This window comes from Rhyacophila brunnea, unplaced genomic scaffold (genome assembly GCF_057557595.1).
Source record: "Rhyacophila brunnea isolate RB1 unplaced genomic scaffold, BYU_Rbru_1.0 scaffold_1, whole genome shotgun sequence".
NCBI classification, from domain to species: domain Eukaryota; kingdom Metazoa; phylum Arthropoda; class Insecta; order Trichoptera; family Rhyacophilidae; genus Rhyacophila; species Rhyacophila brunnea.
The window spans coordinates 33,080,306-33,107,146 of record NW_028232751.1 but is presented as its reverse complement, the minus strand read 5'-3'; the positions used below and the strand labels follow the sequence as shown (position 1 = coordinate 33,107,146).

Genomic DNA, 26,841 nt, shown 5'->3' with positions numbered 1-26,841 from the left:
GTAACTTGTGTACATAATATATATATAGCTGTCTCAAATATGTACATTATTTTAATGTATAACTGCATATATGTAATTAATACATGAATTGGTAATTATAACATAAATATGGTGAGCTTTCTATAATCTATGCTCTATGTCCTATGAGAATATACATACACTATAATAATGGCACGCCCAATGCCTATAGATTCCCATACTGGAAATATGAGCATTATTTTTACCGGGATATTCAGTTAAGAATAATTGTACAGAGAAGAGACTTCCATTATATATTTTTGAAATCTATATAAGCAGGGGCACGTGTACCACATTTCGGGTAACACTGGTACTTATAGAAGATGAATACGTTTTTATAATTGTTTTTTTTTTTATTTTACGACTATAGTAGATATTTTAATTAACTAATATTTATGTGTGTATGGCAGTTAATGTGCTAATTGATTTTAGTGCTATATAGTAAGGTTAGTATATCACAATGTGCAGGATCACCACATCATATTATAGATAAGTAGTTAATTGACTCACAATGCCTAATGTCAGTGTGCTATATCTTGATTTAACTATTTAAAAAACATAAAACCTAAAAAATTAACATAAAAGGAAAATGATGTCACTTCGTAAAGTATGGGACAATAATTTAACTCACTACTTACTCTATTGCATTCTGTTTTAAATAATTTAATTTTTATTTTTAGTACTAATGAAAAATAAGATAATGGGTATATAAACTCTACAAACTGAAATGTGTGTAATGGTGTTTAAAAATATTAATATTTTTTATGTTTAAGAATGATTAGTGAATTCTTTTGAGTTGTGGTTAAAATAAACCACTACTTTTTTGTGGCTAACATGCAAGTTACTTCAATATACTATTATGAGTAAAATCAGGAATTTCCATTTTTTTTGTTATCAAATAATATTCAAGTAAACTTATCATACTTACTTGATTGTATTTTAAAAATACAATTTTTCTTTATATAAAAATTATTAATTTACTGCTCATAATAATAATGTGACTACAGTATCTATTTCAATTAATTGATTCATTTATTTCAAACAATTCATAAATTGAAGTGCACATTATTTAAATGAGTTTCAATATTAATACCTGCGAATGGAAAGAAGTTGTTAGGAATGAATGAATGACACATTGAAAATTGATTCGAAAATTACTATTCAAATTATAAAAAAATATATTGCTTTCTTAAAATCTCATAAGAAGTTATCCCAAGTTATATGCCAAAAATGTTCTACGAGTTTATTAAGGCTGTTCGAATTAAAGTTTACTCAATCTCTACTCTGCCAATTATTAATTTGCCTCGTGTTCTACAATTTTGTAATGCCATGGATTTTTCCCAGGTTCAAGAATAGATGTTGTTTATATCACATTTTAAGTCAAAAAAATAAAAATTGACATTTTAAATTTTACTTCTTTGGGGCTTGATCAGCAGGAGCGACGTTCTGCACAGCTGGAGTGGGCTCATCCAAGAACAGTGGGTTTTTCACTTCCATTTCACCAGTCTAAACAAATAAAAATACGTAATATTGTTTTGTACCTAGGTAGGTACTTTATTGAGATGGCTTTTTGGATGAAAGAAGATAATTTTACAAAACAAAACGTATAATATTAATTTGTTAACCAAGAACTCCGTTGACAAGAAAGGACAATAGATAATGTTACAGCTGGGGAAGAAGGAGTCGAATACACAAACTTGTAGCAGAGAGGTAGGTATTTAATTGAAAATTTAATTGATGTTGGGCATGCTATGTACGAGGGCTGTATAATAAGTCTGTCAAAAATCAAACAAGGCATGATTTTTTCAGCAAAAAATCATTTTATTTTTCAACATAGTTGAGCTCGATATGCTTCGTCCACCGTTCTTCTAATTTTGTGATCTCTTCTAAATAATATGATTTCTTCAACCTTTCAAATTAGGCATTTGTTTCATTGATGATCTCATCGTTAGTGCCAAATCTTTTCCGCCGAGCCATTTGTTTACCCGGAAATAGGAAATAATAGAAGGGGGCTAAATCTGGAGAATATGGTGTATGAGGAAGCAATTCATGCAATTTTCCTATAGAAACGAAGCACTTGTGCTGCACCCGTGCATTGTTTTGTTAGAAGAGAACTTTTTTCCTCACAAAATGCGGTCGTTTTCCATTTAAAGCGTCATTAAAATGGTCCAATAAGTTACAGTAGATAATATTCGCAGTAATCGTTTTTCCCATTTTATTATTATGCCATCTGATTACCACATTTGCCTTCTTTGGTGCCGATTCACCAGGAGAATCCTATTGTTTGCACTTTTCCTTGACTTTGATGTAAGTATATATAGGTATATATATATAGTCATGTTATAAATCAACACGGAAATTCATTTGTTATACGCTTGGAACATCTCCAGGCATGTCATTGAATTTGTCGTACGTATGTGTTAATTGTGACCAATCTCAGCTCCCATCTTGTGGAGAGCTTTCTCATATCCAAATGACTATGAAAAAGGTTCTGAACCCCTTCATTTGAGATGCATATAGCCTCACCAATCTCGTTCATTTTCAATCGCCAGTTGTGCATCACAGTATCATGGATTTTCTCAATCATTTCTGGTGTGGTGATTTCAATTGGATGTTTGAACCCCCATAACGGAAATCGGTAAACCACTTGTGAATTATTTAAATTGATGGCCCCGTAATATTTTTCAAGCATTGTTTTTGTTTGCGTAATGGTTTTTCCATGCAAAAAAATAATGTTATAGCAATACCCGAAATTCACTTGTTTCCATTTATATTAAAACACAAGAGGATGTCTGCTTTCAATAGCTGTTAAAAATAAACTAAAACACAATTCTGCCTAAAAATTTGAATGTAGTCTAGTAACAGATGGTAGATGTCAGATTTGCGATTGTGACTTCATTTCTTAGAATTTAACCTGACTTATCATACTGCCCCCAGTGCCCCCGTAGTAAGTAATATCCAAGTGAGACAAATATAGTAAATTAATTATGTTATGTTATAATAATATGGCATGACTATTTTAAATATACAATAGGTAGGTACTGAATGATATTCAGCTTATGTGGTGCAGATAATATTATGTTCTTTAAAATAGTTTAGTGGGTATAAGCTGTTGCATTCCAAGACAATACTATTTTGCTGACCGGTATGAGATTGGAATAACTCTCAAAGAGAATTATAAATAATGACTTACAGTTGCAAATCCAGGACATTCATAAACAGTATAATCTCCTTCCTCATTCTCATCTTCAGATTCTGCATCAGAAACTGAACCATTGCGTTCTGCTACACCACCACGACTGCAAGGTAATTATCACATATTGAGGATGAATGGTAATGATGATTATGCATAGTCCAGACCAAAATACATTGGCTCATGAACAAATGAACATCTATACAACCTGTTTGAAAATTTTATCAAAGCTGTTTAATAACTTTTCTTTCCCAACATTTAATATCTTCTGATACAAATGTCCATGTGTCCACCGTGGATGGAAAACGTTGTTCATAAACAGATGTTCTTGATCTGGACAAGACTTTACATGGGATTATTATAATACATGGCAGCGAAAAGTTAATTATATGATTCATTCAAATCGCAGGCGCAACGCGCTAACCGCTGCTATACTGTGGATGGCAAAATTAATAGGGAATCATATTTTTTATAACAACTACCCCGAAATGGGAATCTTAGCAGTATTTGAAACCAATCTCCAAATTACTACCATTTTGATGTTTTCGACGAAATGCATAGTCATGTTTATTATTATTAAGTGTTTTGTTTTCAGTAAATAAAGATTCTCACTTTTCCATAGCAATGATCTGCTGTTTTTGATGTTGATAATGGTACATCTGAGCTGAATGTGCCAGACGTCGGTCACCTGATGGACTGACGTCCGTATTAGGCCCAGTTACCCCATATGCAGGATATTCAACATCTGCAGCGGACTTTGACTTCTTGTGGATTCTGCAAAGAGAAATATTTTAGTACAAATCCATATTTTTCTCAAACCACCTCAATTTAACAATCATTGATACACTTTATATTCAAAAGAAATTATATATTATAGATATTCATCATAGGAAGATTAATCGTTGTTTTGATTTCGCATTTCAACTATCTTCTAATTCTGTTGTTTAATTAATGTATTGATAAGAATGGTTAACTAATTTATATTGATAAACTTAGAATTTGTCTTTGCGGAAACTGCCAATATATTTTTGCTGTTTTTAGATTTATAATACTTACGTATACCAGCCAAAAGTAAAGGCGCCCACTGCAACCAGTGCTGCGGCACTTATTCCAGCGACCATAGCATAAATGTAAACATTCATTGCTTGATCCATGCCTGGATTATTTTTTAACGCCTGCTGGATGACATGCTGATGGCGTAGAGAGGTGGGAACAAGTGACGTTGGGATGTCACGTTCAGCATTAAACTTGCCAATTGAATAGACCCTTGAAAATAAGGAAAGACCAATGACATTTACTTATTTCCATGAATACTTGTACCCAGTGGCGGCCGGTGATAATAAAATTAGGGAGTGCAAATAAAGACATGCATTTTCCTTTTCGTGGTATTGAAAAAAAATCTGCAATAGCCTTCGTGGTGGAGTTAGGCGTATGCTAAACGACGCTTACATTCACAGATAGCATTTATTTGTTGCCAAAGTTACAAAGTTCAAGCCTCTGGTATGATAAGTATGATGCAAAAGGCAATAGGTATACACTCTTTTCGATTTTTACTGTACCTAATTACACTTCATATGTACTGACATAGTTACCACGTTTGTCACTCATATCTTCCATAAATCGTAACTGATGTAAGTATTTTAGACATGTGTTATTGAGCCACAGAATTCTCATTTTTCATCCCACATTATTCTCATATACGCGCTGTATCATTTTTATAAATACTAGGCATGGGTCATTAATTTTCCAACGGGATATCACTTGTGTTAAAAATTTGCTACTGCTTTTGTACACCTCAATTCCAGAATTGCACTCCAAATGGGACTGATTTGAAAGACATTCAACGTCAAAAATAATAGTGTGTATAAGTAGGTATATTATATGTATTATGTTACTTACTTATTTTGATGTAGATTTATATTAAAATTATTTAGTGTTTAATTTTGAAATGTAAAATAATTATAAAATCGGTATTTGTATGGTGAGATGACTGTACCTAACTTAATGGTGACAATATTACTCTAATCGATATTCTGATTGATTCAATATTAATATGGCGCATCATACAACAGAGCATTTACCTCATAACGTCATAACGTATGAAATAATAATATACCTAGTATTTTTAAATATTGCGCGGGAAACTTTTAGCTACTTCATACGTGCGTACAATAATATTATTATAAACGTGACATCTATCGATTATGCTTAGAAGCACGCAGAGGGAGACCACTACACAAAGCAAGGTAAAAATTGTACGTTCATTGAGCTTACACATCGGCAGCATGCAAAAAAACCATCTACAGGCGGGCAGTACAGGTCTTCTTTCGAACATTCAACAAATACTATGAAAGACGTACATGTATAATACATCCAGCTCAGCGGCCGGTCAAAAATACGCCAGAAATACGTATGTGAATGCGCGTAGAGGATGGGCGACAAATTAAAGATATTTTACAATAATTAATTATTACTATATGTAGGTATTTGAATATGTACATATTATTACATAAGAATTTGGGAGATTAGTGCAGCCTTTGCTCCTATAGAAGAGCCGTCCCTGCTTGTACCCGATGGTTATATTGATTATTACATGATATCATTACTCACTTCATTACTTAAATACTGTAAACCAGATCAAGAAGTTAATGTTTGGGTCATTTAAGGGGGGACATGCTCAGCGTAGGTCAAAATGGAGCTTTTATTCTATTTTCAAAGCATGATCCTGGACATTCCTTAAACGTTGTAGATAATCTATTTATATAATTTTGAAGCCTTATTATCCTTTATATTTATTTTAAGCATTTGATGACTGTATAAAGTATTTTTATTACATAAAATAGTATTATTTTAAACCTCTCGCTCTAATGTTTTAGAATATTATATATATAATTTCAGTACATAAATATGCAGTGGTGTTAAGATTTTTTACGTTTATTAATTTTTAAACGCATTTACAAAACCATTAGTATAATTTATGTCGACATTATGATAGTGAAATATTTACGATAAAAAATTATATTGATAATCTTTGTGATCCCAAATTTTACAAGAATTAGGCATTTTATTATTCAAAAAATGGGCATGATTAACACATTTGAAGATAATTCTAAAGATACTTATTATAAACTATGTCTTTGACCATTCAAGTGTGATAAACATCCTACGAATAATGATTGCTTTATAATAATTATTGACCTAAGAATAAGGTAGTGTTGTTTTGAAATACGCCATTTCTTTTGGCTTTCCCCAGTGGTAAAGCTACAACAAACGGCCGTAGCCATAATTTGACAAACTATAATTGAAGTAGGGAGTAAAATTTGTTACAGTTTGAACGTGTACCGTTTAAAAATAAAATAAAAAAATTTCCGTTAGGTACACGTTCAAACACGCACGTTAACATCATTTTACTCCCTATTTCAATTATAGTTTGTCAATCTGTGGCTACGGCCGTATGTTGTAGCTTAACCACTGGGGAATGCCAAAAGAAATGGCATATTTCAAAAAAACACTTCACCTTATTCTTAGGTCAATAATTATTATAAAGCAATCATTATTTGTAGGATGCTTATCACACTTGAATGGTCAAAGACATAGCTTATAATCGGTATGTTTAGAATTATCTTCAAATTTGTTAATCTTGCCCATTTTTTGAATAATAAAATGCCTAATTCTTGTCTAATTTGGGATCACAGAGATTATCAATATAATTTTTATCGTAAATATTTCACTATAATAATATCGACATAAATTATACTGATGGTTTTATAAATGCGTTTAAAAATTAATAAATGTAAAAAATCTTAACACCACTGCACATTTATGTACTGAAATATGACTATATTCTGAAACATTAGAGCGAGAGGTTTAAAAGATTACTATTTTATGTAATAAACATACTTTATGCAGTCATTAAATGTTTAAATAAATATAAAGGATAATAAGGCTTCAAAATTATATAAATAGATTATCTACAACGTTTAAGGAATGTCCAGGATCATGCTTTGAAAATAGAATAAAAGCTCAATTTTGACCCACGCTGAGCACGTCCGCCCTTAAGTAACATGGCCAAAAATACTAAAATATTTCATATTCAAAGTAACTTTTCTAATGAATAGTTAGCTCTGCATATTCAGTTATAAAATAAGATGTTAAAATTATTATACTACATATTAAATTTAGTAATATAATGTTGTCAGTTTACGCTATTAAAGTGATTTTAAAATTAATTACCTTGGTAGTAGTCCAGCACTATTTAGTCCTTGGTCAGGCATATCGACCACTTTATTAATTTTATTTGCAGCCAGATTTGGGTTTTGCCTCTGATGGCGAGGTTCTTCGAAGGAATTCTCCAATTCTTCAAGTTGAATAGAATCATCAACACTTGGAGCAGCATTGAATTCGTACTGCAATAATCCATCCTTCGCATCTGATTCTTTAGATGGAATCTCCTTTATTGCTCGTTTTTGTTCTGAAATATATTTTTAAAAGATTAAATGCATTCTGACCAAAGAAGTTGAGTCTAGTACGCATTTCATATTAAGGATTTTGAAGGCAGTTCGATTTTTGAATGGAAAAATAAATTGTACCTATGTGTGGTTGTATTGGTAACAAGTTCATTATTTTCTTCTATTGGCAGCCACAAAAACAAAATGGCTATTGCTTTGTTAACATAACCTAGGGTTCTCGGTGTTTTACTTGATTATTCATCTTAAAAATAATGACCATTGCATTGATTTTGGTTGCTCATAAAGTTGAAGAGGAAGTAACTTTTGACAGGTATTTTTAGATAGGTAACTTTTGTATTAAAATGCCTCCTTTGATACGGCAAAATTTGAGATGCTTGAAATGTCAAATTGCAGTCGAATTTAATTAGGCACTACCCAGTACTATGGATTTAAGTATTCACGGCTTATTTAGCAATATATGCAAATATAATAAAATATGTAATTAACTAATTGGGTGAATCTGAAATTATAGTGGAATGTCATATTAGAAGTGTGAAGTTGTCTTCAAATGAACATGTAATGCAAAATTACTTGTAGCTAACTAAGGGCGCGATGCATAACCATACTTAGGCGCGTAAGTCCTTAAGATACGCGCCCAACATTATGCAATTTATACTCTTAATTTAACGAAAACAATTCAGTATGACTGACAAGGTGTACACTATTTTTGTCGGATCTCCACTATGATGGTTTGGTTTAGGCAGGGTTTAATTGAATTTTAAAAACTAACCAGCACCATCTGTATTCTAAGTTCAATGAAAACAAATAATTGTGACTGACAAAGTGTAGTGTGCTCTATTTATGTCTGATCTTAACAGCTGACCCCTCCACCTTTCGCCATTGACAAATATATGTATTTTTGTGTAGATGTTGGTTTTTATGAACATTTCGGTGAGTAACTATTAAAATAATTATTAAACATGCATAATTCGACGACATCTTCTAGTGCTTTCATTAGTGTGAATCCAGTGGATGTGGGTTTGAATCCTGCCGGGTATTATATTTTTTGTATGTATATTCAATAAAGATTATTGCATTCTCGAAACTTATGAATTAATCGTTAAATATTGGTGCGTTAATATTGAAAATATGAACTCACCCAATCTGCCTGTGGTGTCGGGAACTTGTTGATAATATCTGCTGTCAACTGGTGAAACAGCAAAAGGTGTTTTTCTGTCTACGGGTTTTTGTTTTACTTCCAAGCGATACGTAAACTCAGGCACTGGCGGCAACTCAAATAATTGAACAGCCTCCGGTTGAATGTCATAATTCTCAACATTCTCCTCTTCTGCATTATCGTTCTGGTCTCCGTGATGTTGGTGCTGAGGGTACTCAAGATTTTGAAAAGGAATCTGACTGAGGTTAGGAATGTTTGGATATTCCTTTTGACTTTTTTGTGGTATATCCCTCTCCTGAGTCTGCCGATAATAGTTTGAAGGCGACAAAGCCTGGTAATCTCCCTTAAGGAATTTTGTCAGCTGATGTATTGCATAGTCTTCTGATGATTCTTGGTTGAAATCTGTGAAAAAGAATATTAATGCCTACAATGATTAGTGTTAAAAACAAAATATTCCCTGTGAATTTTTAATTCATATACATTTTTCCATGAATCCTATATTATTCTGTTAGAAATACTGCTAAAGTATCTTTTGTAAAAAATACAAATATGAATAAAATGCATTTATATAAAAAATAATACAGAGTGGTATAGACTATTAAAAATAAATTGACCCACATATTGAAAACACAGGCATTGTAGAGATATGACTATGGGTTATAAAATGAAAATATTCCCAGTTTTATATGAGTGGTTTTATTATTACCCTCTCTGTTAAAAACAGCTGTAGATATTCTCATCAAGATGCAATTATATGATATGCAATTACTTTGAACATCGATTAATGATAGCATTGATTTTATCTTTCATTATTTTAACGTGTACAGAATTCTGAATAAGCTTCTAATTACTTCAATACAACAGGGATCTATGTATGTTATAAATTAGGTATGTACAATTTTTATGTTTTTTAGGTTGCCAGCATTTTATGATTATCATAAATTATAGCGGTTATTATTATTTGTACTATAAACTGTAGCAGTATACCTACCACTTAATCTAATATCTGAATATTAGAACTTTAGTCTGCATTAATAATAAATAGTTAAAGAAAAGTAGCGCAAAGACCACAAATGAAACAGTGGATAAGGAGTCAAACGAAAGTACGCAATGTGATAGATGTCGCCAAGATGATGAAATGGTATTGAGCCAGACATGTCGCACAGTGAATGGATGACTTATATAGTTATATATTATTATTAAATTAAAAGAAAACAATTGTAGTAAATAAGAATAACGATCCCACACCACACCACATTTGTTTCCATAGTGGGCAGTTCTGGGCAGCTAGTAGGTATATAATATTAAAATCATAAGGAATGTGAGATATGTACATTACTTAAGTCATTGACAGATTTTTAATACACATCAATATGTTGAGTTGCTGTCATTAGTTCCTAGTAAATTGTACTTACATAGTATACAGTGTTTTGCTAAAATAATGGGGAACTAACTGTTTACAAAAGAAGAAAAAGATATTACAAAATAGCAAGTCCTACATCATACTCTTTTGACCGGGCAGCTAGCATTGTGTCAAAATGATATTATTACATTGTTGATGTGGGGAATGATCCAGAAAATAATCTCAATATAAGGAAATTGATAAAATAGAAAATTACTTTTGGCAACTCGTGGCCGTTATCAGTAATATAATTAATAGAAGATTTGTTTATATCGCACATAATATAGCAGTACATAAAATTAAATATTCAATATAACATGTTATATAATAAAGTATGATTAGCTATTTTCTTGGACGATCTACTCTAATCGACATTTCAGCCATTCTCTATCCTCTCCTTGTTGTCTCTAATATCATCGGTTGTATCATTTGATTTAATGTATTTCCACCAAACTTGATCATCTCAATGATTTTTCTTGAAATTCTTGATCGTCCTTTAAATTGAAAAAGAGTTTAAAAAACTTAGAGTAATACATGCGGTGTGAAGAGATGTCCATTGGGCATAACGCGCAGGGATAAAAAAATAAATATGTAAGGGAAGAAACAAAAATATTGGGTATATATAATACAAAGAGAAAATATCTTGAAGTGGAGATAGGCAGGTCACATTGCTAGACCAACCGCTCATCATTGGAGAAAACTATCATCCGGTGGTACCAAATAGCCATTAGACAATATGAAGGGGTTAATTCATGACAATGATAACCAAGACGTTATTGATCTAAGTTGTGTTTTTACTTAAACATTCCTAAAAATAAATCCACATTTTATTTAAAACATGTTCGTATTTTTAAAATTACATGGATGGTTTACTCTAAAGGTTATTTGTAATTTCAGACTTATTTTAAACATTAAATTGTCCATATTATTCCTGAATTAGGTTTCTGTGTCATATGATTGTCATGCAATAACCCATGATCAATTTGCATTGGTCCTAAGGTAAAAAGCATTATTTGCAATTTTTAGAATAATTCTTTGAAACCTTAAATTGCCCATATTATATTCTCTGAACTAGGTTACTATGGCATGTCATTGTTTTACATATTGCAATAACCCTTTCATATTATCTAATACTATCTATTATTGATTTCCTACAACCAATCTGTTTTCATTTCAATAATATATATTTTAGTACTATTTAGACTATATTGTTGTTGGTATGCGCCCTCCTCACGGGGAGGGGGTACATTATAAGGTTTTTCTCTTTAAAGATAATTCTGGTATAAGATTATTATCATTGGGTAACCGTAAATCGTTTTCAGGACAAAAAACTTTGAAAATTCGTTATGCGCTGAAAAAAAAATATCAGAACAGATAAATTTAAATTACCATTTACCAAATTTAAATTCCCAACCCATGGGTCACGCGATTTATAAAGGGTCATCAGCTACTTTAATTTTAACTTTAATTATAATGAAACGTAACATTTTCATACACTACTAATTTATTCCACGAAAAATAAAAAAAATCGCCTGCAATGCAATTTTGTTTCACATACATTAACAATTAAATAATGTATGTTGCCGTGTGACGTGCACAATATTCTTAATTTTTTGTATATATTGATTATATTATAATCCCTAGAGTTCTGTGAAATACCAGTTGGGAAACGCTGTTGCAGTGTATGACACTGCCCTTAGCTTTATATTATTGTTTATGTAAACATATTATAATAACAACTGTACCTATAATACATATTATTATAATAGTTTTGGTGAAAAGTGGTTTCTTGAAAATAAACAATTCACGTTATTTTTCCATTTATTTGGTATGTATTATATTCGTGTACCAACCAAATTGATATAATAACACTGGCGAAGGGTGGAGGTAGGCTGTGGAGATTGGATATAAATAGTGCACAATAAACATTTCCAGTCATACTTATTTGTTTTCATTGAACTAAGAATACTTTTATGATTATGTTTGACTGATAAAGTTTAGTGTGCAGTACTTATGTCGGATTTCCACAGCCTATTTTCTCTATTCGCCACAATAATATTTTTTTGACTTTGGAATGAAAATATTTCTCCTTGCACTATGAATGGGAAACGTTACATGTACATTTTTTAATATTGTAAAACTTTTTTATAATTTACAATCTACCAGCTATAGGTACTAATGAGCTAGCCACGAACAAGCTATTAGTTCAATTCTTTCACGAATGAAAGAACAAAAATATCATATAATATTTTATTCCACCGCTGACAATAGAATACATTTTAGAAATGTAATCACCAAAATAGCACCGTACCATAAAAAATTCAATTAGGGACTGTAATTTGCACAAATTTCATTGAAAAAAATTAATCACCAGTATAAAAAGGAGGGGTAGATTAAAATCTTCTGCATATTATTTATATACGACCCTGGCGGTCTCTATTTCTATAATGTTCAGATGGAAGACTTACGTATGGTAGGTAGTCAGGGTATCGTGACAATGTAGATTATAGTATTATAGAATATAGAGCATCTAGATTCTGATATAACTGAATCTGCTGAATATAATATACATAAATTATTCTACAGTGGCACCATGCGTACGGCAAAAGCGGTATGCAGTTACATTGGTATTGTTTCCATAGGTACCTTTTTAGTACTGTTACCAACACATAAATACATCATCGACTAATAAACGTGTGTGAGGCGATGTAGTATTTATTGTGTAGGAGTAATTTCACTAAAACAGTTCTGTTGATTTTTTAACGAGATTTTGTAACAATACGGTTCGAATGAAAATCAACATGCGCTTCTCTGATCAAATACGGTTGGCTGCCTTAGGCTATTATTCCTCATGGGACAATTTTATTCTTTTGGCCAAAGTACACTATGTACCCTGAAAATTGACGGCGTGGTTCATAACAATTATCAATGAATTTTTCTTTTTTTCTTATTTCTCAAAAATGCAGCAAACATTAACTACGTGAAAAAAAAATATCCCTGAATAAAAATATCAGCGGTCAATTTTCTGTGAATCTACCTTTATTATAAAAATAATTACTACCCATGTCAACAGAGATATGGGTAGATACTAGGTAAATAGGTGTCGCGAACTTAAGTGTGTAGTCATTTCCCTCATACTTTAGATAAAAAACATGAAAAATTAAAAATAAAGTCTGTGTTAAAAATAATGTTTTGCTTTATAAAATGTCATTATCATAATTTAAAAATTTTCCAACTTAGTTCACAATTTTGAATAATAATTTGAGTAATAGTCAGGTTCAGTGGCGAAGGGTGACTTTTGGAAAGAGGTTGGCTGTGGAGATCTGATAAAAAGAACACACTTGTCAGGTATACTTACGAGAAATAAGAAAATAATATGATATGACTACTAATGAATAGGTACACACTAATTTAATGAAACTTCAAAAACTCACTGAAGACATAAAATTAAGCGATCAGCTGTTTAAATTACGTATTTTTCCAAAACATTTATACACATAAAAAATCATCAGATAAAAGCTCTTTTTATTTAAAAAAAAAAACAAACAATCTGTATTTATTAATATTCACCATGGAAATCATTTTTTTCATTTAAATTAGGCTTAGGTTTTAGGCTCTGCGATCGGAGCTTATCTTAGTTCATACAATTCGATAGACTGGGCGGGGCTACGTGACGTAAAGTCCATATAAAAAAATTGAGAATTATTTGAAACATAATCCGACCTTTATTTACGTCAAGACAGATGGCGCGCTGTGGTATATTTTTTAAAACCTTTGCAGATTGTTTTGTTATTATCTGTGTAATACATTCCTACACATACGGCATCGTTGGCAAAATAAATTATTCTATAGAATATATAATCAGGTGATTATATAAATAAGTCAATATGCAATTAAAAAATATTTTTAAATATATAAGTTTGATCTGCAGGTGAACAAGCCACGGCTAAACAATAATAATTGTACGTTAGTCGGCACAGAGTACGTGTCGATCATTTCCAGAACCAATCTGTGATTTTAAGATTATACTACTATGTGTCTAGGGAGGTAATGTATTTTTAATATGCCATTTCTTTTACTTGTAGTTTGGAATTCTGATATGCATGTAGGCTGTGTAATAATTTTAATTCTATTCAAAATCATTTGTTTTCTTTGAGCCAACGATGTACCTTTTAGAACAATGTTTTCAACCTTTTTACATCCGTGGACCGGACCGGATGGTGGCAGGATGATGGTGGATGAAACAATCGGCACTTAAAAAATACGTACCTAGGTATTATTTAATTTAATTTCCGCCAAATACCAATTTACTAACCTTCGTTATTTAGATTCTAATATTATTATTTTGTTTGCTATTTTTGAGACATAAAGTATAGTAGGTAGATATTTAAAATTACTGTAAGTAAATATCATAATAATAAGATAGCTATATTTTAAATTATTATAAATTGTTTCCATAAGTGGGTAGGTACCTAATTGAGATTAAAACAGCCTAAGCATAATTGATTTGTGTTTTTTCAAATACATATTCTAAAATTACCTTTAAAAAGTATGTCATTAGTTAATTTTTCAAGCACAATAAGTACAGTAATTCTTTGTGAACGGCATATTTATTGTAGAAATTAACTTTCCATATGATTCAAAAAGATGTAGGTAACCCTAACCTTGGTTTTCCTATGAGCGTATAACTTTTTAATACACAAAATTAATGAAAAAAAAAATTTGTCCATTAAAAATTTTCAAGCTTCGTTAGGGTTTGCAGAATTTTGAAAATTCATCGGCGTTTTATGTCTGAATGGAGCCCTGTTGGACTTGTTGTATATTATTAATAACACATGCGAATTCAAAGTGATAACTGATATCTCATATAATATATGCATTATGCAGTTCTAATGGGGTATTTTCTTTTACAACTGGTATGAGTAAAAACCTCTTTTTTTGTAATCATTAGTGTCATTCATATTCAGTTTATTATTTTTAGTTATATCTTATAGTTCCTTGTATTTAATTATAGTTATACACAAGGCTTTTTAAAAATAAAAAAAAACAAAGGTGCCGGAACTCACTTCTTGCCAAAATTCTTACCTACGAAAGAAAATTAAATTCAAATATCATTTAAAGCAACTTTTCCTATACCACGAAGCGCATAAAAATTAAACAAACAAATAAACAACTAAAGTTGTATAACATAAAATTGTAAAAACTGCATATTATATTTGAATAGAAGTATGTATATTGTTACTTCCATGGCCCCCACATCCTGAAGCGGTCCCCCAGTCCAGGATCTTTGGCGGGCCCCCTACCTATAACACTAAGGTTAAAGGCAGTGTGAAGCTCTATAGTAGCTTTCTTCAAAAGGTATTCGAAGTAAAATTAAGGGTATTTAGTGTAACAACAAACATTAATAAAAAAATGCAATTACGCAACCACATATTTTAAAATGTTAATACGCTTGAAGGAAGGCGATGTTTTTACCATCAGAGCGAAATTGTGATGTGCATTTATCTCACTTATCAGGTCGATCCAGACCCCCTGTCAGCCCCACCATGGTGATTTCCAAAGTTCAGTCCAATTTCCCTCTGGAAAATCGTCTCGATTCCTTTTCTTGGTGAGAATCTATGGGCAAATTTCTTCCACTGAGTAACCACCGATCAACATATTTTGAAGGATCGAAAAGTGTCAAAGGTGGTCCAACGACTTTGATGAACAAAAGTGCCAAAACTATTTTCGTCTTCAACGAAGCTCTTATTGGCATAATAATTAGATTCATTTTCTAAAATTCACGTTCACATTCTATTAAAGAAATGGTAATAGAATTCAATGCATATATCAAACGCGATAGTTTTTCAGGATATGCCTTTTCATATAATATGAATCAGGAAAATAAACTTGTACTATGTCAGCGCGAACATTGTTTCGTCTAATTGCTTTTGAAACATTAAACATACCATTAAAAAAAGTGCCGGAACGCCGTTCCCTGGACTTACATAATGACTGTAGGTCATAAAATATGAATGGTATGGTGAGAAAATAAGCTAGGTAGTATACAAATTTTTATCCTAGACTTTCTCAAAACTAAGAAAATGTTTAGAAAATTCCATTTAAAAAATCATAATTACGCAAATGTTTTGACAATAACAATGATTGAAGAAAAAAAAATGTTTCACAACTAATAAATAAGTAATACAACTAACATAATTGTAGGTATGAAATTTAGTCGTCAGTGCATGTTACTTTTCAGAAAAATATTTGTAGGTAAATTTGTATTTTTTAATGATAAATTTTAAGCTGTACTAAAATGCTGTATCTGGTTAGAAAAGCGCTAAATTGGCAACGCTGCTGTAGCGGTTTCCGGAAAAATACATCATTTATAATATTGTGGTAGGACAGTAGGTAGGTACTAACTTCACGTTAGTTCCAGCTGTGGTATTATTTTAATATGTGGGAGGCACAGAAAAAATATAAAAACTTACACGTAGGATATTACAATAATAACCTGGCGATCGAACTGTTTTATGCAAATTGGGGCGGGGCTAAGATATCTATTATATTATTACGTATGTAAGTACACTTTATAGAACAGGTCACACATTGTTAAACGCTGTCGAGCTAATATTAAATAGACATATTATGTAAAAAGAAATTACTTTTTTGACGTTCAGCGATACCCATTCCTCGTAATTTATTATTTGTCGATTTTACTTCCATTGAACGATTGTAATGTAATTTGACTGATGCTCAAGACGAAATAATGACAATTTATATTTAAGTTTCGAACTACCCAAAATCATAAAAAAATGTGATGTAGGTAAGTTATAGCAGTGATAACGAACATTTGACCTGCGTGTTTATTTCTGTCTACTATACATACGGTACAGGAGTGTTATAATCAACATTGATATTCAATGTAACTTTTACTATGTTATTCGAAATTATAATATTGTTATATTTCATTGTACGTTGACTCAATAACACCTTCAATGCAATCGTATGCATTGAGATCACTATACGCTAGTGGGCAGATGTTTTCTTCATTCAATGTATTTTGTGAGATCTAGAGAAAGAAAATTACCCGAATTAAAGATTAAAGACTATGAATCACAGACAACAAAAATATTATCATCATACAAGCAACAGTAGATTTTCTATTAACACCACATGATACGGAATGCTTTTCATACTTTGTGTGTATGACCTTCGCATATAGTGTCGCTGCGTCGAACACCTGCCGTTTGCTACTAATAGCTAGTCCACCACAGCTCATGGCTAAAACCCCGTGGCGGTTCAATGTTGCCAATACCATACCTAATACACTACACCACTGTTCAGGCCACAAAACGCAAAAAATACAAAGCCTCAGAGCCGGTCTCAAATATTATCATTATTGAATGCGTGCTTCGTTTACATGACAAAATTTAATGCATTACTATTGAAAATAACATATTCTTTAACACATGTTTAAGTTAATCCTATATTTTTAAACACTCGACAATTATACAAACGCACTTCCCATTATTTTTGTGTTCCTTGATTAAAATATCTACATACACTTTTACATTATATTATTTTCGCTTGAAATATTTAAATTACCGAGCCGGCGCACACGGACCATAAGCAATCACAGGGGCTGCATGCGGTCGCACGTTGCCGCATTTTTGTGGTTGCTTGCGGTCTGCGGTCTGCGGCCCGGCTCTATGCTCACTTGGGCGACTCCCTACTATTCCGCGACGACAAAGAATCAGCTGTTAATAAATTTTCATAACACAAAAGTGACAAAAACCCATTTGTAACCTATCAATCAATAGTAATATTGACAGGAAAGAAAAACTTTTTAATAGGCAACTGTACTGTGGCTTAGTGATCGATTGGAATTTTAAACCACATAATATTTTAGCTGGTTTATAATAGCAGAATCAACAACATTCTATTTCATTTAGCTCAACAATCTTTATAATAATAATTTATATAACATAATATACATTATATAGAATTATATTTCGATGAAATAAAGTATAAAAGAATATCTACGTATTGTTTTAATTTATAAAATATAAATATTGTAGCTAGTGAGTAGCTATAAATATTAGGCCCCTATGCAAAGTCCTCAGTCTCTAAATGTTGGTTAATTTTATGGTTGCGTGTAAAACTTGGAGCTTAACAGAAGCAAGATAGGGTAATCCAAGTATTCCTAAACAAATTTGTCCGAAGAATACTTGAACCGAGACAGTGGAATTTTCTATCCCGTGTTCGAATCGGGGTTAGGCATTACTTTTTAAAAATATGTATTTTAGTGCTAAAGATAATGGGCCTTCCACATATGACGTCACACGATTTTGGCTATTTTTAATCCCCCACATCGTCACATAACCTTTTACCACCCTGTCTATTTTACGTCACATTTTGACACCCCCATAAACGTTAAAAAACATACAAAATGTTTTTTTAGTATTTATACTTAAATCCCCGATCCCCAATATTCTGTTTACAGATCCTTTTGTGTTTGATGTGTACTTTGTGACGTCATATTTTCTCTGACCCCGTCTCCGCATCGTCACAAATCATCACATTATATCAGACCCCCCAGAGCGTAACGTCAAATATGGACGGCTCCTGTACAGTAAAATACTGAATATGAACCAGATCCAAATTTAAGTCCTGTAAATATGGCAGTCTTTTCTTTCCGTTAGACTACTACAACCCTCAACAGGCAAATCCTCAAATTGTAAACGATACAATAATAATGTATATATATGTGTGTAATTTATGGCCGAGCGGTAACGTGTCGCCTTATAATGTCGTAGGTCCCGGGTTCGAATCTCGGGTATGGCAAATTCACATGTTGTCTTTCAATGTGTGTTTGGACCCAGAGTATGGAGCTAAGTGGCTCACACCCATTTCTCGTAAAACATTTACTAATATAACCTCTATATTATATCATCCCATTAGGATCGAACATGATGATGTCTATGTAATTAAAAACAATTATAGGAAAAAAATCTAGAACCAACTCTTGTCCGGGCAATTGTAATTGAAATATTCTATGGAAATACGAAAAGATAAATTTAGAGCAGAGTGGAATGGGCTAGGGTAGGACTTCATCAATCGGTAGATAAGCCCCGGATGGTCATGATGATGTACGAAAAATTAGAATTATAAATACGTTTTGAGGAATGGTATTACTTCTAATTATATATTAAGGATAAGATATAATCACAGAACAATAAATAGAATTCAGCTATACCGCAATACACTACATTTTGAAGCAGGGGTTTGAATGTGAGTGTCCTACGAAAATGAAACACACAATGTGCAATCGTGTGTTGCAACCTTCAAATAGACCAATATTGAATGAGCGTCGGTGCATAAACCGAGAGCAGTTGTCAGAACGAAGGACAAGCTTAGAATGACGTATTCTTGACACGTGTTTAAGTTTATCACATATTCTTCCACACTCGAGATAGGTTCCATATTACGCCACACCTGTTAAGTATTTCAGTTCCCATTATTTCTTTGTTCCTTGGATATAATATTATTAAACTTAATAATCGCACAGTATCTGCAAATATATTTTTTTAAATGTCAGAGAATAATACCAATACGAATAAATAAAATCCGCCGATAAAGTTTTAATATTAGACATTGGATGGATGATTTCGGTCAAAATAATATCGTCTCTGTTCTTGCAGAACACACTAACTGGAGAATACTAGTTATGAGTAATTTGACTTTGAAGTTGTTAAAATGTTTGAAATGGTCTATCATGTGAGTTTATTAAGTAATCGTAAAAAGGATGACTTTAAAATAAAGACTGTTTATTTATTAAGAAGGTTTCCAGACGGTAAAGTTTTAAATAAAGAACATTTTGGTAAGTATAACTAACTCAATATGTAATTTTTTCGAATTAGTGTGACGTGACAGTGACGATATAATAAATCGATAAGTACCTATTGTCTATCTATTGCATAATATACATCTTCGATTCACATTAATAGAATGCCCTAATAATGTTGCCCTTTTACAGTCGATTACGTAATGTTACAATCAAAAGAACTGTTTTCAGCCAATACCTTTTACTAGAAACCGATTGCATCTAATAATAAATTTAAAACCGCTTAGTATGTACATATTATATACCCAGTGTATCTGTATCCGAAAATGGGGTTAACATTATATACCCACCCGCGCGAAATAAGTGGTGGGTAGGCAGGTAGGTAAGTGGTATATTTTGCGAGGGTCGCTGAGAGTCGGGGTCTTTTTTCCATATTATATAATAATTATGTCAATGGTGGCACGCGACACTTTGATAATTTAGATAATATATTATATGAATCCAGTTTGACAGTGAGGGCAGTTTGTTTCGCCTTGCATTTTAGTGGAGGAATTGTCTTAATAGACAACGATACCATATTATTATGCGAACTCATTAGAGGTGAACATAATATGTTACGTATCATCATCATCGTCAGGGGCGCGACAACCCGGTGTGGGTCCTGGCCTCCTCCAACAGCTCCCTCCACCTGTCCCTATTCAGTGTGGCCGCTTTCCAATTTGGTACCCCCAGAATACGGCAGTCACTGGCAGCTCCATCTAACCAGCGAATCTTTGGCCTCCCTCTTCTTCTACGTCCTATTGGATTGCTGGACATCACTCTCTTTGCCGGTTCATTGTCATTCATACGGTGCACATGACCTAGCCATCGCAGTCTCGCAATCTTAATTGATTGAACTGCGTATATGTTACGTATGAAACTTACTAATCATTTGAAGGACATATTTTTATATATTATTTAGGTATCATATACATCAATAGCAAGGGCTGGAGGTAGGTTGTTAATATTCGCCATAAATAGTACACACTAAACTTTGTCAGTTATACTTATTTGTTTTCATTGAACCAAGAATAAAATTTGTAGTTAGTTCTGATTAGTTTTCAAAATTCAATCAAACCCTGCCTAAGCTAAGCCATAATAATTTAGGTATGTTATGGACGATCAAACAAAAATAACAGTTTTGTTTAATTAAGTATACATATTACAGGTGGTGTTGGTTAGTTTTTAAGCCCTGCTCAACCAAACCATAATCGATAAAAATATCATTCTATCTATAAGATACCTAAAATTATGCAATATTTAAAGGCATATTTTTAGATATTTTATGGACAAACAAATATTTTTTTTAACTATTATCTACTGTAAATTGGATTAGGCATGGTTTAATTAAATTTTAGAAATTAACAAACACTATCTACATTTATTGTAGTCTTAATTTAATGAAAACAAAATACGTTTGACTGACGTGACTGAGTTTAGTATGCACTGTCTGATCTTAACAGCATAACTCCACTCTTCCCCACTGATAAGTATATATATAGTTTCAAAAGATATTAATTCACAAATGTTCGTAGTTTCGAGAAAAAGCGAGAAAACCGACACGGTTTCTATAGTATTGGCCAATAGCTGTACTGCCATAATGCAATTATTTAGTATTGTAATTAAAACGTAGGCCATCAAAAATATAAAGAAATGTAAATGTGTCATATAAAACTAACGGAAATCTTTAAAATGTGTGTTTCATCCATTAAATTGGCAATTAACATAATTTTAAACTACCTAACTGTTGAAATGTCGCACATGAGTGTACTGAGGAAATTTAGGTCAGGTGGAAAATGACATTAGTTGAAGAAGTTCTATTTTAAACTTGTAGACGGAGTTAGTATATATTATTAGAAAATTTTTGTCATTTCTCTAATAATTTTCAATCCAATTCAGTTTAAATTTAATATGAATTGTAGTGCTTTAAGAGTTGTGAAAACTGGCATTGATAAGTCAATTCATGCCAAAATGAACTTAACAACTTTTGAAACTATACGATCATGACTCACTTCAAATGTCGTATTTATATCTATCCAGGGATCCACGCATTCCGTCGTCAAAATAATTTCAGATGTAGAGAGTTCCGTAGCATCTTTGGTCGGACCTTTGGAGACATATTTTAGAGTATTTCTTTCAGAATAGAGATATTCGTGTTCTTTACCGTCCGTGGAATCATTTGCAATTGCCTCCTCCTCAAAAGCATCAATCTTAAGTCGTTATTTTTCTTTTATACTCTTAGTCTTAATAATACGAAGAAATATGGAGAATTTCATTGTCATGGCCAGGTGATAATATTTTTCCATATTTTGTTCAAGCACATCATTGTTCTAATTGCGTTTTTTATTCTGCGATTAATCTTTTTTTCGCAACCTCCGATATTTGTAATGCAAGAGTCATATAAAATCATCAATCTTCAGCCATTATATACATTTACATACTATACATAGTCCCCACAGCCTAACTAGCCACTTCTTGAACACGAATATCATTGTCGCTTTCCTTCCATGGTCAAAAAAATAGGTTATACATTATTTAAAAGTTTATAGATTTTCGTGTCGTGAACCAGAGATGCATGACATCCTATAAAAATGTGACTACTTATAGGGATTTTTAAGATCGTTCGATTTTCGAATCGAACAATTATACGTATTGTATTTGTTCAGTATTTTCTTCTTATATTGTAATGCCTAAAAACAAAATGGCGGCTCGCGTTTTGGTTTGAAGTCTGTTGATTTGTTGACATTGCATTTATCGGTGTTTTACTTGACTATTCGCCATTAACATAATAATTGTTAGTGCATTGCTTTTGGCGGTCCACATACGATTGATGAGGAAGTATGTTTTGACAAATATTTGACAGAAATTTTATATTAAAGGTCTTCTTTGATAGGGAAATATCATGTGAGATGTCAAATTAATGTCAAATTTAATTACGTGTATACTATCCAATTCTATGATTTTAAGTATTGAACGCTCACTTTGACGATATCTGCACATATTATAATAACGTATGAAATTAACTAATTAAATGAATTTGAAATTACAGTGGAATCTCATAGTATTAGTGTGAAGTTCTCTTCGAATGAACCGGCAATGCGAAGTCACTTTATGTATAGCTAACTTAATCAGGGGTGATTTTTTGTTTCAATTTCATACATTTAAACTCCATCTCTATAAAAGGTGTTTTTAACATTGTTAGTTAGATTTTTTTTTCACCCATCGAGGCAATTCCCTCCTGTCGTTAAATGACCTGCGCATTCTATTATACCCTCCATACACGTTAAAAAGTGCATGCGATAGGATAGTATGTACCCGTGTCGAGCACATTTAAAATATATAAATGTATATACACGGTCAAATTTGAAACTGATTTACCAAAAACTACAAAATAACCGATAAAAAGTGATACCAAATGGTATTTGAATATCGTTCAAGATTTGAAAGATTTAAATTTAGAATATAGGTGAATTAATATTAATTTATCGATGGTACAACATTGCCCTCATTTGATGATAACATGCAGTGGCGCACCCAGGAATTATTATTGGGGGGGGGGGCCAAGAAGGAGAATGTAAATTAGTCCCATAGGCTCTTTTTCTTCTTCATATAAATATTTTTACATATTTTCACAATACATGGCGATATACATAGGGACATTTTCAACTAGTTGAAAATGTCCCTCTGAGGCGGACGAAACCGGTCCTAATCTATTTAATAAAAGTGGAATAAGTACTAAAAAAAAAATTACGTTTTATTAAATTAAAACAACAATACAACATTTATTCCGAATTCCACCGAAAAAAATGTTCTTTTGATTTACACCACCACCGTAGTGGGTGTAGTCGTTCTTTTCGCAGAATGTTGCAGATTTTTGGTATTTTAATATTTAGGTTCCAACATATTAATTGAAAATGGACAAAAAAAGTATTATTGCCTTTAAATTATACACAACCTACTCAATACAACACAGCCTTATATCTCGTTTATCGGTCTTTTATCTATTGCACTCGGTGTACCTACACCATGGCCCCCACATCCTGAAACGGGCCCTCAGGCTAGGGCAGTGGTTGGCAAACTGCGGCTCTTTGGCCCTTTGAGTACGGCTCTGCCACAGATGCTCTCTGTCATATTTGACATGGCTACAAAGAAGAAGCAAAGAAAATGGAAGAGGATAATCGTAAATGTAATGTTGAGTAGACCGAGACTTCGCGTTTATTCAAAACTTAAATGGCTTCCCGACCTGTATTTATGTGTCGGGAAAAATTGACGCATTCAAATTTAGAGAGATACTACAACTAAAAACTAGTAATTTTGCGCTAAATATTCTGTCGATGATGCAAGGAAGAAAGCAGCTGAGGAGAAGAGTCAAGAAAAATAAAGTTCTGTATTTAATTAGGTACTGAATAAAATCTTTCAACAATGTTAATATTGCAAGTTTTGTGGTTAGTAAAAAGATTTCCAAGAGAGGAAATCAAGAGTAAATTGAGAAATCGATTTATTGATGAGAACCTGGAATCGTGCTTAAAATTAAATCAACAACATACGAACCTGACTTACCCAAACTTTACAAGGAGATACAAGGCCATTATTCACATTGAAATTGTCAGTCATTGTCATGATTCAATTGTATGGATACCTTACTTACAATTTAATTTTTATTAATAAATAAGATCATTATTACGTATGATATTCAGTTTTATTCAGTGTACCTACCTATAATTTAATTAGGACTTTAACTAAACTACCTACGTATATAATTTAAGTTTAAGAAATTTGGCTCTCAAAAGAAATCTCAATCGTTGTACTGTTGATATTTGGCTCTATTGACTAATGAGTTTGCCGACCACTGGGCTAGGGTATTTGACGGGCCCCCTATCCACCGCTTAGATTAAAGGCAGTGTGAAACACTACATTAACGTTTTTCAAATTGTGTTTTAGTTCAAATTGAGGGTACTTATACAGTGAATTATTGGCGATTTTCAGTACGTCATCTACTTTAATAATGGAGCTATCGACACATAATAATCAGAAAATATATTGGACATTTATATAAATTAAAATGTTCATAGTCATGAAGTATAATAGCGCCGCAGGCGACTTTTTTTACTATTAAAGCTAATTTATGATATGTGTTTATCTCACTTATCTCGTCAACCCGACACGCCGGGCCCCCCACAGCCCGGGCTCCCAGGATAGACCTGTCAACCCTCCCCGGCCATGACCTATACCACTCCGGAATTCGGGTGGACACCGAGAATTCCATTAGGGAACGGGTTTCTAAAAAAACCTGTTTCGAAATTTTTGTATTAGAAATTAAAATCTAAGAAATATTACTAAAAAGGGTGCTGGAGAATTACAAATCATTTTTTGCCGTGTTGTTTGTCTAAGCCCAAGCTATAGTTTATTGGCTTTCGATTTCAATATGTAAAATCATTCTGATGATTTTCATATTTTGGGGGGGGGGGGCAAGGCCCCCTGCCCCCCCCCTAGGTGCGCTACTGATAACATGTATATTGGTCATACTATAGTTTTTTTTTTTTGTATTTACAGTCATGCCCGCAGTCTTCGTTCTCTGGTTATTATTATAATATTTTCCTTTATTCCGTTACTTACATTGTCTCGTGTAATCGATATCAGCAAAAAGATACCTACACAAGAAAATAATTTTTCCACTGACTGACTTTTGTAAGTATTATAATATTTAGGTAATATTACCTTCTTAAGATACTTTCGGATTAAGGGTCGATAGGCGTATTGCGTATTATTATTATAATAATACAACAATGAATATAGAGAATAATGTATTCTGTGAAATCGAAGACAACGTATAACAACAGAAAACGTAGGTGTTTTTGTTATTTATTCAAAACCTCTTTGTTTATTCAGTACCTACCTATCTAAATGTAATATAATATAATATTTTGAAGGCATTTAAGGTAATACCCATATTAATTAATTAATTAATAATGATTGAAATAAAATTAGTAAGGAAGAGTCAAATAAACTCTTTCGATAGGAATGCTGAACTTTATCAAAAAAAAATGAAAAAAAAACTCTACACCTTTGAAAGGTCTTCGAAACTGTATACGAATAAATTACAACCACAAACTATGCGCATTGTCTGATGATTCCACCGTTGCTTTACACGTGAAAGTGCGGCAACTCCTTTGGGCAGACCATGACTCAGGAATGGAAGAAGCCCAACTACCAAAGAGACTCATCTTCAACAAACCAGAAGGTGGAAACAATGGTCGGGAGAACTAGACTGATGTAATTAGACTATGTTAAAAGAGACACACTATCCCTGGGGTGAAGACGTAGGGGCTTACGATAGACAGAGGAAAATGAAGCCCCCTCGGCTAATTGGCTGGATTATGATGAAGAGTAAATACCAAACTTTTCTTACCGTAGTCTGTCATGCTGATGGACGAGCTATGAAGTCGTGGGTCTCGGATTTGAGTCCCACGTCTGGCAAATTTACATAAGGCCATATTCCATTGGCAGACGCACAGACCCAACCCGATCCAACGATCGACGCCAACCGTTGTCGCTAGCTATTTGCAATTACACGCAACGATTCAATCTCGTAGGTCCTTGATTTGATTGGTTAAAATAATACTAGTGTTGCTGTTATTAAAAATATAGATTGAGTGAAAACTAGATATTTCTTAGATTGGTGGCTACACTGAACGCATTCCCGCGCAATTTTACGTCAACAAAACTGAACTGTCA

The 26,841-nt window shown here is 32.5% G+C and overlaps 1 protein-coding gene across 1 annotated transcript in view; it reads right to left on the bottom strand.

The window, feature by feature from the left end:
- LOC147079693 (uncharacterized) overlaps positions 1 to 26,841 on the bottom strand; it is a 68,419-nt gene continuing 41,578 nt past the window's right edge. The window contains exons 2-7 of the mRNA XM_085943301.1: positions 8,819 to 9,238; positions 7,445 to 7,682; positions 4,268 to 4,477; positions 3,824 to 3,985; positions 3,212 to 3,317; positions 1 to 1,524 (exon numbers count right to left, since the gene is read on the bottom strand). Of these exons, the coding sequence (XP_085799427.1) occupies positions 1,429 to 1,524; positions 3,212 to 3,317; positions 3,824 to 3,985; positions 4,268 to 4,477; positions 7,445 to 7,682; positions 8,819 to 9,238 (1,232 nt within the window). The 3' untranslated portion in view covers positions 1 to 1,428. The remainder of the gene's footprint in view (positions 1,525 to 3,211; positions 3,318 to 3,823; positions 3,986 to 4,267; positions 4,478 to 7,444; positions 7,683 to 8,818; positions 9,239 to 26,841) is intronic.